General features: G+C 45.6%; 1 protein-coding gene across 1 annotated transcript in view; it reads left to right on the top strand.

Moving 5' to 3' along the window:
• The window catches only part of LOC111979079 (protein crumbs homolog 1-like), a 22,650-nt gene extending 11,121 nt beyond the window's left edge, over window positions 1-11,529 (top strand). The window contains exons 4-8 of the mRNA XM_070449092.1: window positions 2,734-2,899; window positions 5,432-6,359; window positions 6,638-6,679; window positions 6,833-6,955; window positions 11,271-11,529. Of these exons, the coding sequence (XP_070305193.1) occupies window positions 2,734-2,899; window positions 5,432-6,359; window positions 6,638-6,679; window positions 6,833-6,955; window positions 11,271-11,529 (1,518 nt within the window). The remainder of the gene's footprint in view (window positions 1-2,733; window positions 2,900-5,431; window positions 6,360-6,637; window positions 6,680-6,832; window positions 6,956-11,270) is intronic.
• Window positions 11,530-12,045: the final 516 nt, after the last annotated feature.

Below are 12,045 nucleotides of genomic sequence, written 5' to 3'. Positions count from 1 at the left end.
CATTTCATGAAGCTCCCGATGAACAGTTATTGTGCTGACGTTGCTTCCAGAGGCAGTTTGGAACTCTGTAGTGAGTGTTGCAACCGAAGACAGACGATATTTCCTTCAACACTCGGCGGTCCCGTTTGTGTGGCCAAGCTTGTGTGGCCTACCACTTTGTGGCTGAGCTGTTGTTGCTGCTAGATGTTTCCACTTCACAATAACAGCACTTACAGTTGACCGGAGCAGCCCCAGCAGGGCAGAAATTTGACAAACTGACTTGTTGGAAAGGTGGCATCCTATGACGGTGCCACATTGAAAATCACTGAGCTCTTCAGAAAGGCCTTTCTACTGCCTATGTTTGTTCATGGAGATGTATGGCTGTGTGCTCGATTTTATACACCTGTCAGCAACGGGTGTGGCTGAAATAGCCGAATCCACTAATTTAAAGGGGTGTCCACATACTCTTGTAAATATAGTGTAACTGGACCTTGCAGGCGGTATTAAAGGAGAGGTTTGAGAAACATTGATATGAGTAATAGTGAAATTTGACTTTTGATTTGTGCAGAATGGATTACATTGCTTGGTTGATAATCTCTTCAGAAAGTGTGCCGAACTAGGAACTCACATTCAAAGCCCTGTGAGAGGGTCTGGCAGGCTGCGGTCGAGGGGCACGGAGACACTCGCACCACTTGACCACCTCACAGCGCCGCCCTGCAATATTAGGTGGGCAATTGCAGATAAAGTCGTCCCACATGGAGTAGCACACTCCGCCGTTCAGACATGGGATGTTCTGGAGGAGACAAATAATAACTCTGTCAAGGCAGTTGACTTTGTCATGGTGGGGAAACTGTTATGTCATGGGGCAACTGTTATGTCATGGGCAACTGTGTTGTCATGGGGCAACTGTGTTGTCATGGGGAAGTTGTGCAGAGTCTTTTGGCAACTACAGTTGAAGTCGGAAGTTTACATACACCTTAGCCAAATATATTTAAACTCAGTTTTTCACAATTCCTGAAATGTATCCAAGTAAAAGTTCCCTGTCTTAGGTCAGTTAGGATCACCACTTTATTTTAAGAATGTGAAATGTCAGAATAATAGTAGAGAGAATAATTTATTTCAGCTTTTATTTCTTTCATCACATTCCCAGTGGGTCAGAAGTTTACATACACTCAATTAGTATTGGTAGCATTGCCTTTAAATTGTTTACCTGGATCAAACGTTTCAGGTAGCCTTCCACAAGCTTCCAACAATACATTGGGAGAATTTTGGCCCATTCCTCCTGACAGAGCTGGTGTAACTGAGTCAGGTTTGTAGGCCTCCTTGCTCGCACACACTTTTACAGTTCTGCCCACAAAGGTTCTATAGGATTGAGGTCAGGGCTTTGTGATGGCCACTCCAATATCTTGACTTTGTTGTTCTTAAGCCATTTTGCCACAACTTTGAAGTATGCTTGGAGCACTGTCCATTTGGAAGACCCATTTGCGACCAAGCTTTAACTTCCTGAACTGATGTCTTGAGATGTTGCTTCAATATATCCACATAATTTTCCTACCTCATGATGCCATCTATTTTTGGAACTGCACCAGTCCCTCCTGCAGCAAAGCACCCTCACAACATGATGCTACCACCCCCGTGCTTCACGGTTGGGATGGTGTTCTTCAGCTTGCAAGCCTCCCCCTTTTCCCTCCAAACATAACAATGGTAATTTTTGTTTCACCAGACCACATTTCTCCAAAAAGTACAATATTCGCCCCCTTGTGCAGTTGCAAACCGTAGTCTGGCTTTTTTATGGTGTCTTTGGAGCAGTGGCTACTTCCTTGCTGAGCGGCATTTCAGGTTATGTCGATATAGTACTAGTTTTACTGTCGATATAGAACTTTTGTACATGTTTTCTCCAGCATCTTCACAAGGTCCTTTGCTGTTGTTCTGGATTGATTTGCACTTTTCGCCCCAAAGTACGTTAATCTCTAGGAGACAGAATGCGTCTCCTTCCTGAGCGTGATGACGGCTGCGTGGACCCATGGTGTTTATACTTGCGTACTATTGTTTTACAGATGAACGTGGTACCTTCAGGCATTTGGAAATTGCTCCCAAGGATGAATTAGACTTGTGGAGGTCTACAATTTTTTTTCTGAGGTCTTGGCTGATTTTTTGATTTCCCATGATGTCAAGCAAAGAGGCACTGAGTTTGAAAGCACTGTAAAAGTGTGTGCGAGCAAGGAGGCCTACAAACCTGACTCAGTTACACCAGCTCTGTCAGGAGGAATGGGCCAAAATTCTCCCAATGTATTGTTGGAAGCTTGTGGAAGGCTACCTGAAACGTTTGATCCAAGGTAAACAATTTATAGGCAATGCTACCAAATACTAATTGAGTGTATGTAAACTTCTGACCCACTGGGAATGTGATGAAAGAAATAAAAGCTGAAATAAATTATTCTCTCTACTATTATTCTGACATTTCACATTCTTAAAATAAAGTGGTGATCCTAACTGACCTAAGACAGGGAACTTTTACTTGGATACATTTCAGGAATTGTGAAAAACTGAGTTTAAATATATTTGGCTAAGGTGTATGTAAACTTCCGACTTCAACTGTAGTTGCCAAAAGACTCTGCACAACTTCCCCATGACAACACAGTTGCCCCATGACAACACAGTTGCCCCATGACATAACAGTTGCCCCATGACATAACAGTTTCCCCACCATGACAAAGTCAACTGCTTGACAGAGTTATTATTTGTCTCCTCCAGAACATCCCATGTCTGAACGGCGGAGTGTGCTACTCCATGTGGGACGACTTTATCTGCAATTGCCCACCTAATATTGCAGGGCGGCGCTGTGAGGTGGTCAAGTGGTGCGAGCTGTCTCCGTGCCCCTCGACCGCAGCCTGCCAGACCCTCTCACAGGGCTTTGAATGTGAGTTSCTAGTTCGGGAACCACTTTCTGAAGAGATTATCAACCAAGCAATGTAATCCATTCTGCACAAATCAAAAGTCAAATTTCACTATTACTCATATCAATGTTTCTCAAACCTCTCCTTTAATACCGCCTGCAAGGTCCAGTTACACTATATTTACAAGAGTATGTGGACACCCCTTTAAATTAGTGGATTCGGCTATTTCAGCCACACCCGTTGCTGACAGGTGTATAAAATCGAGCACACAGCCATACAATCTCCATGAACAAACATAGGCAGTAGAAAGGCCTTTCTGAAGAGCTCAGTGATTTTCAATGTGGCACCGTCATAGGATGCCACCTTTCCAACAAGTCAGTTTGTCAAATTTCTGCCCTGCTGGGGCTGCTCCGGTCAACTGTAAGTGCTGTTATTGTGAAGTGGAAACATCTAGCAGCAACAACAGCTCAGCCACAAAGTGGTAGGCCACACAAGCTTGGCCACACAAACGGGACCGCCGAGTGTTGAAGGAAATATCGTCTGTCTTCGGTTGCAACACTCACTACAGAGTTCCAAACTGCCTCTGGAAGCAACGTCAGCACAATAACTGTTCATCGGGAGCTTCATGAAATGGGTTTCCCTGGCCGAGCAGCCGCACACAAGCCTAAATGTCGGCTGGAGTGGTGTAAAGCTCACCGCCATTGGACTCTCGTTCTCTGGAGTGATGAATCACACTTCACCATCTGGCAGTCCGATGGACGAATCTGGGTTTGGCGGATGCCAGGAGGACGCTACCTGCCCCAATGCATAGTGCCAACTGTAAAGTTTAGTGGAGGAATAATGGTCTGTGGCTGTTTTTCATGGTTCAGGCTTGGCCCCTTAGCTCCAGTGAAGGGAAATCTTAACGCTTCAGCACACAATGATTCTGTGCTTCCGACTTTGTGTCAACAGTTTGGGAAAGGCCCTTTCCTGTTTTAGCATGAAAATCATCAAATCAAATCAAATCAAATGTATTTATATAGCCCTTCTTACATCAGCTGATATCTCAAAGTGCTGTACAGAAACCCAGCCTAAAACCCCAAACAGCAAGCAATGCAGGTGTAGAAGCACGGTGGCTAGGAAAAACTCCCTAGAAAGGCCAAAACCTAGGAAGAAACATAGAGAGGAACCAGGCTATGAGGGGTGGCCAGTCCTCTCTGGCTGTGCTGGGTGGAGATTATAACAGAACATGGCCAAGATGTTCAAATGTTCATAAATGACCAGCATGGTCAAATAATAAAATCACAGTAGTTGTCGAGGTGGCAACAAGTCAGCACCTCAGGAGTAAATGTCAGTTGGCTTTTCATAGCCGATCATTAAGAGTATCTCTACTGCTCCTGCTGTCTCTAGAGAGTTGAAAACAGCAGGTCTGGGACAGGTAGCATGTCCGGTGAACAGGTCAGGGTTCCATAGCCGCAGGCAGAACAGTTGACACTGGAGCAGCACCGGCCAGGTGGACTGGGGACAGCAAGGAGTCATCATGCCAGGTAGTCCTGAGGCATGGTCCTAGGGCTCAGGTTGCTCCGAGAGAGAGAAAGAAAGAGAGAAAGAGAGAATTAGAGAGAGCATACTTAAATTCACACAGGACACCGGATAAGACAGGAGAAGTACTCCAGATATAACAGACTGACCCTAGCCCCCCGACACATAAACTACTGCAGCATAAATACTGGAGGCTGAGACAGGAAGGTTCAGGAGACACTGTGGCCCCATCCGAAAATGCCCCCGTGCACAAAGCGAGGACCATACAGAAATGGTTTGTTGAGATCAGTGTGGAAGAACTTGACTGGCCTGCACAGAGCCCTGACCTCAACCCCATCTAACACCTTTGGGATGAATTGGAACACCGACTGTGAGCCAGACCTAATCGCCCAACATCAGTGCACAACCTCACTAATGCTCTTGTGGCTGAATGGAAGCAAGTCCCCACAGAAATGTTCCAACATCTAGTGGAAAGCCTTCCCAGAAGAGTGGAGGTTGTAATAGCAGCAAAGGGGGATCAACTCCATATTAATGCCCAGGATTTTGGAATGAGATGTTCGACGAGCACGTGTCCACATACTTTTGATCATGTAGTGTATTTGACCTAATCCAGTATCAGTGCACCTGATTCAATTACCGGTAGTTCACTAATCATCAAGCCCTTCATTAGCTGAATCCAGTCTGCTTGATAAATTGAATCAGGTCTGCTTAATTAGTTGAATTAAGTTCTCTGTACTTAAATAGATACGTTGAACTGGCTGGGGGTTCTTGAAGAGAGGCCAGGGAAACATAGACATGTAGCAATTGCTTCTCTGTATTTAACTTCAATAACTTTACCCAAGGCTAATCACAAATCAATGGGATAGATGGGGGCAACCGTTAATGACTCAGTTACTTAAAGGTGTTTTAGCCCAAAATTTTGAACATTGCACTTGCCCCATCTCTCTCGTTGATTTTTGGTTGCTTCTTGTGCCACTGAGGATATTTCAGTTACAGATTTCGTTGTTTTAAGCCTCTTCTGTTTTGCATTCCAGGTGTGTCCAACGTGACCCTCCGGAATGACAGCATACTGTCCTACAGAGGCAATGGGAAGATCAGGCACCACCTCAGCAGCGTCCTCCTCAGTGTGCGAACCAGACAAACGGACGCCACCCTCCTACACACCAAGAAAGGCTCTGAGTTCATCACCATCTCCCTCCAGGACTCTCACCTCCTGCTGGAACTACAGGTTGGTTGTGGTGAGGCCTCCCCCAAGCTCACTGCCCAGAGCCGGGGCCTGGTCAGCGACGGCCAGTGGCACATGGTGGAGCTCTCCATGGAATCCCCGGATCTACAGACCTCCAGGTGGATCATGATCCTGGATGGGGGAAGAGATGGAGTAGAGGAGGAGCATGTTGTGTCCGAGGTCGCCTCTGGAAGCCTGGCCTTCCTCAGGGAGGGAGTGGACATCCTCCTGGGAGGTCTGGGGCCAGAGGCTGGGGGKAATTTGGATGGATGTCTGGGTCCTGTCCAGATCGGGGGGCTCCCGCTGCCCTACTATGGGGATACTGACCTGAACCTTCCCAGGCCCCAAGAGGGGCAGTTTGTGAGGACCCCCAGTGCCGCCACCCCCCTATATGGCTGCCAGGGGGCTAGTGTGTGCACGCCGAACCCCTGTCTAAACCAGGGGGTGTGTGAGGAACTCTTTGACCTCTCCCTCTGCAGGTGCCCTCCTGAGTGGATGGGGCCACAATGCCAGAATGACGTGGACACCTGCGCCGTCAAGCCCTGTGTCCATGGCAACTGCAGCGTGTTGGGGGAGGGATATGTATGTGCGTGTGAGCCGGGGTATGGGGGGACAAGGTGTGAGAAGGACGTGGATACGTGTGAGAACAACAAATGCAGCCCGGGGGCCACCTGTCTCAGAGGCCTCCTGAACTACGCCTGCCACTGCCCCAGGAACATGACCGGGCCCTTCTGCGAGTAAGTCTCAAAAGCTTCCCATATTCCCCCCAACCTTAACCCAACCTAACCCAACCTAACCCAACCTAACCCAACCTTAACCCAACCTAACCCAACCTTAACCCAACCTAACCCTAAGTTATCTTAAAGAAAATAGAAAAAAAATCCCAAAACAAATCTGCAAGAACTTAACAAAACAAACCAAAGCTATAACTCAATTGTGTATGAGTTATTGCATATGTCATATGTCAAGGGTGATATGAACACAAATGGATACCTGATTAATCATTCTCTTTTAGTGAAAAGGTGCCAGAAGTCCCATGGTACATTGAAAAGTTACCGTAAGTTATTTCAAGCCAATACTAGCTCACATCTGTGGTGATTAGACACATCAACTTAATCAACTAGCAAGTCTGTTTGAGCCATTTCGCCAGCTATCAAACTCCTAACTGTCAGGTAACTGATGCTTGTATGTTTGTGTCGCTGAACTCTAGATACCCCAACCTGCCCACGTCCGTGTGTCCTGGAGACAGATGGAACTACAGCTGCTTCAACGGGGGGAACTGCTCTAAGCAAGACTACACCTGTGACTGTCTGCCCGGTTTTATAGGACAATGGTAAGCCATGACTATTAACAATAGTAAATCTGTAGTAAACACTTGTGTCAATGAATCTCAATGAAACCTAAGTGTAATTACTATGTAATTCAGGCATTCTTGACAGTCCTTGTCCTAAGCAAAGGATTCCAATTTCAACCTCGGAAACTCAAAATGTTAGAAACTTGGATCTGAAAATGGAGCTCATGTAGTTTATTGGAATAACCCTCTGTGACTTCAAAGAATATGTATCTTAAAACTGTGACTCCTTAAAGATGTGTCCCAAGGTTTGGTAAACTCCATCAGATTTAAAAAAATCCTAAATTATTGAGGAATGAGCAGGGTCAACTTTCTTAACTTCATGTTTACATATAGTGTAACAAGACAACTCAGGGTCCGGAAAGTTCTCTACTTTTGATAGATTTAAAAAATATATATTGATATCACCATGGTAAACAAAAAACATAACCTGTCAACTCCCTCTCCCTTGAAGATTTAGATAGAATATTAATGATCAAATATGTTAATTTTAATTAGGTTTTAGAGTCATAAAGCAACTGGAAATAAAACAAAATTGCTACTCAGTATACCACGTGAATAAAGAAGAAAAATGATTGTACCAATTGTACCAGTTATTATATGGGGGCGTGGTTAAGTATTAGCATAGAGAGACAGCACACTACCACTTCCACACATAACCCCTAGGTGGCAGCAGCAACCGACTGCAGATGCTGTGTCCAGCCAGATGCTGTGTCCAGCCTCATTTTTTGTACGTATTTATTTTGTCACCATGAATTTAACAATTAAATAGCCCGCTTGGTCTGGCCGACCCAGGAGTCAGGATGGAGGAGGCCCAGGACCTAGGTAAGGTTGCTGTCTCCTGAAGGCAAATGCATACAACACGGTCCGCATACTCCGACGTCTCTCATAAATCTACACACAAGAAAATGGCGCCAGAGCAGAAGGCAGATGTTTTACATGCAACCAACCGATTGTCTTTTTTTGTTCGTTTTTAACTTATTTTTTACTCATTTTGTCCATAATGTTGCCGCTACCGTCTCTTATGACCAAAAATAATTTCTAGACATCAAGACTGTGATTACTCACCACGGACTAGCAGAATCCTTTTTCTTCTTTCACGACTCTGACGAGCCCGAGGCGGAGGATATWCGGCTCCCTCGGGAACAGGCCCCAACCCCCATGATCTGCGTGAAGAGGTGGAGAAAGAGAGGCCGGAAAGCGGGGTGCCTGCTGAGAATTCGAAGGCGATCGAATAAACTCCCACTTCCCTCAATTCTGCTAGTAAACGTGCAATCTTTGGATAATAAAATCGACGAGTTACAGAGAAGATTAAACTACCAACGGAACATTAAAAACTGTAACATCTTATGCTTCATGGAGTCGAGGCTGAACGACGACAATATCAACATTCAGCTGGCTGGTTATACGATGTACTTGCAGGCTAGAACAGCGGCGTCTGGTATGTATTTTTGTAAATAACAGCTGGTGCACTAAATCTAAGAAAGTCTCGAGCTATTGCTCACCTGAGGTTGAGTATATCATGATAAGCTGTAGACCACACTAGCTGTTTACATACCACCTCAGTCAGAGGTTGCCACTAAGATAGCATGAATGAGCTGTATTCCGCCATAAGCAAACAAGAAAACACTCAYCCAGAGGCGGCGCTCCTAGTGGCCGGGGACTTTAATGCAGGGAAACTTAAATCAGTTTTACAAAAWTTTTATCAGCATGTTAAATGTGCAACCAGAGTGAAAAGAACTCTGGACCACCTATACTCCACACACAGAGACGCATACAAAGCTCGCCCTCCATTTGGCAAATCTGACCATAATTCCATCCTCCTGATTCCTGCTTACAAGCAAAAATTTAAGCAGGAAGCACCAGTGACTAGATATTTTAAAAAACGTGGTCAGATGAAGCAGATGCTAAGCTACAGGACTGTTTTGCTAGCACAGACTGGAATATGTTCCGGGATTCCTCCAATGGCATTGAGGAGTATACCACATCTGTCATTGGCTTCATCAATAAGTGCATCGATGACGTCGTCCCCACAGTGACTGTACGTACATACCCCAACCAGAAGCAATGGATTACAGGCAGCATCCACACTGAGCTAAAGGCTAGAGCTACCGCTTACAAGGAGCGGGACTCTAACCCGGAAGCTTATAAGAAATCCCTCTATGCCCTCCGGCGAACCATCAAACAGGCAAAGTGTCAATACAGGACTAAGATCGAGTCATACTATACCGGCTCTCAAGCTCGTTRGATGTGGCAGGGCTTGCAAACCATTACAGACTMCAAAGGGAAGCACAGCCGAGAGCTGCCCAGTGAYACGAGCCTACCAGACGAGCTAAACTACTTCTATGCTCGCTTCGARGCAAATAACACTGAAACATGCATGAGAGCACCAGCTGTACCGGAAGACTGTGTGATCACGCTCTCCGCAGCCGATGTGAGTAACACCTTTAGACAGGTCAACATTCACAAGGCCGCAGGGCCGCAGACAGATCACCAGGACATGTACTGCGAGCATGCGCTGACCAACTAGCAAGTGTATTCACTGACATTTTCAACCTCTCCCTGTCCGAGTCTGTAATACCAACATCTTTTAAAGCAGACCACCATAGTGCCTGTGCCCAAGAACAACAAGGTAACCTGCCTAAATGACTACTGACCCGTAGCACTCACGTCTGTAGCCATGAAGTGCTTTGAAAGGCTGGTCATGGCTCACATCAACACCATCATCCCAGAAACCCTATACCCACTCCAATTTGCATACCGCCCCAACAGATCAACAGATGATGCAATCTCTATTGCACTCCACATTGCCATTTCCCACCTGGACAAAAGGAACACCTATGTGAGAATGCTATTTATTGACTAAAGCTCAGCGTTCAACACCATAGTGCCCTCAAAGCTCATCAATAAGCTAAAGACCCTGGGACTAAACACCTCCCTCTGGAACTGGATCCTGGACTTCCCGACAGGCCGCCCCCAGGTGGTAAGGGTAGGTAACAACACGTCCGCCACGCTGATCCTCAACACAGGGGCCCCTCAGGGGTGCGTGCTCAGCCCCCTCCTGTACTCCCTGTTCACTCATGACTGCAAGGCCATGCACGACTCCAACGACTCCAGATTTGCAGATGACACAACACGGACAACAACGAGACAGCCTATAGGGAGGACGTCAGAGACCTGGCCGTGTGGTGCCAGGACAACAACCTCTCCCTCAACCTGATCAAGTCAAAGGAGATGATTGTGGACTACAGGAAAAAGAGGACCAAGCACGCCCCCATTCTCATCGACGGGGCTGCAGTGGAGCAGGTTGAGAGATTCAAGTTCCTTTGTGTCCACATCACCAACAAACTAACATGGTCCAAGCACACCAAGACAGTCGTGAAGCAGGCATGGCAAAACCTATTCCCCCTCAGGAGACTGAAAAGATTTGGCATCGGTCCTCAGATCCTCAAAAGGTTCTACAGCTGCACCATTGAGAGCATCCTAACTGGTTACATCACTKCCTGGTATGGCAACTGCTCGGCCTCCGACCGCAAGGCACTACAGAGGGTAGTGCGAACGGCCCAGTACATCACTGGGGCCAAGTTTCCTGCCATCCAGGACCTCTATACCAGGTGGTGTCAGAGGAAGGCCCTAGTCATAGACTGTTCTCTCACGGCAAGTGGTACCGGAGCGCCAAGTCTAGGTTCAAGAGGCTTCTAAACAGCTTCTAGCCCCAAGCCATAAGACTCCTGAGCATGTAGTCAAATGGCTACCCAGACTATTTGCATTGCCCCCCCTCCCCTCCCCACTGCCACTCTGTTTTCATCTAAGCATAGTCACTTTAATAACTCTACCTACATGCATATACTACCTCAACTAACCGGTGCCCCCGCACATTGACTCTATACCGGCACCCCCTGGTATATTGTTATTTTTTACTGCTGCTYTTTAATTACTTGTWACTTTTATCTCTTATTCTTATCCATATTTTTTTTAAACTGCGCTGTTGGTTAGGGGCTCGTAAAATAGCATTTCACTGTAAACTCTACACCTGTTGTATTCAGCACATGTGACTAATAAAATCGGATTTGATTTGATTTTAAATGAACACATTAAATCAGGTTACAGACCATTTAGCTAGGCCTAGGACTCCTAGACTTAGAAAGTATACCAAACTCAGTCGGCTAGCTAGTTGGTTTYGTAACACAATGTATACGTATATAATAATGTCATTAATATTATTAAAATATACAATTATTGTTAAATATATAACTAATATATAAGTATATTTCATTAAATCCCCCGTGTGTAACAGGTGTGAGGTAGACTTTGATGAGTGTGCGTCGGGCCCCTGTGAATACGGAGGCTACTGCCACAACCTTGTCAACAACTTCCACTGTGATTGTGAGATGAACTTCTCAGGTGACCAATGCCAGATCGATGTCAGCGACTTCTACTTGTACCTGGCCCTGGTGCAATTCCAATACATGTTCCAGCTCATGTCCTACCTTATCTTGCACCTCGACGATGGCCCAGAGATCGACTGGGGACAACTGCAAATAGATGACGACTAGCGATCCATTGGAGCCAACATGGACAACTAGGAGCCCATGAGAGCCAACATGGATATCAAAGGGCCATCGGGAACCAACATGGGCTACAAAGGGTTGATTGAATGTTCTGGGTAGATGTTGCTCCCACTTCCTATGCACAGGTCTAGGATCCATTTACCCTCCCAAAAACCTTACCTTAACTATTTACATATGTTATTGGACCATAAACAGATATGGCTCATAAATCTTTACAGTCCAAATAATGATAATCCACACTTCTTTGAAAATATATATAATACTTTATCAAACCTACAAGCAATACAAGACTGTATTATTATGGTGGGAGATTATAATACAGTTTTAAATACCTCAATGGACCGTAAAGGAAATCACACAACAAACTATTACCCTCATGGACTTAAGGAAATTACGAATATTATTGATATATTGGAACTAGTGGATATCTGTAGGTTTAATATCCTGACCTAGTGACATATACATGGAGGATGATTAAATATCCTGACCTAGTGACATATA

The sequence above is a fragment of the Salvelinus sp. IW2-2015 genome, linkage group LG19 (genome assembly GCF_002910315.2).
Source record: "Salvelinus sp. IW2-2015 linkage group LG19, ASM291031v2, whole genome shotgun sequence".
Classification (NCBI taxonomy): domain Eukaryota; kingdom Metazoa; phylum Chordata; class Actinopteri; order Salmoniformes; family Salmonidae; genus Salvelinus; species Salvelinus sp. IW2-2015.
The sequence above is the reverse complement of the archived record's forward strand: the minus strand, read 5'-3'. Positions and strand labels throughout refer to the sequence as shown.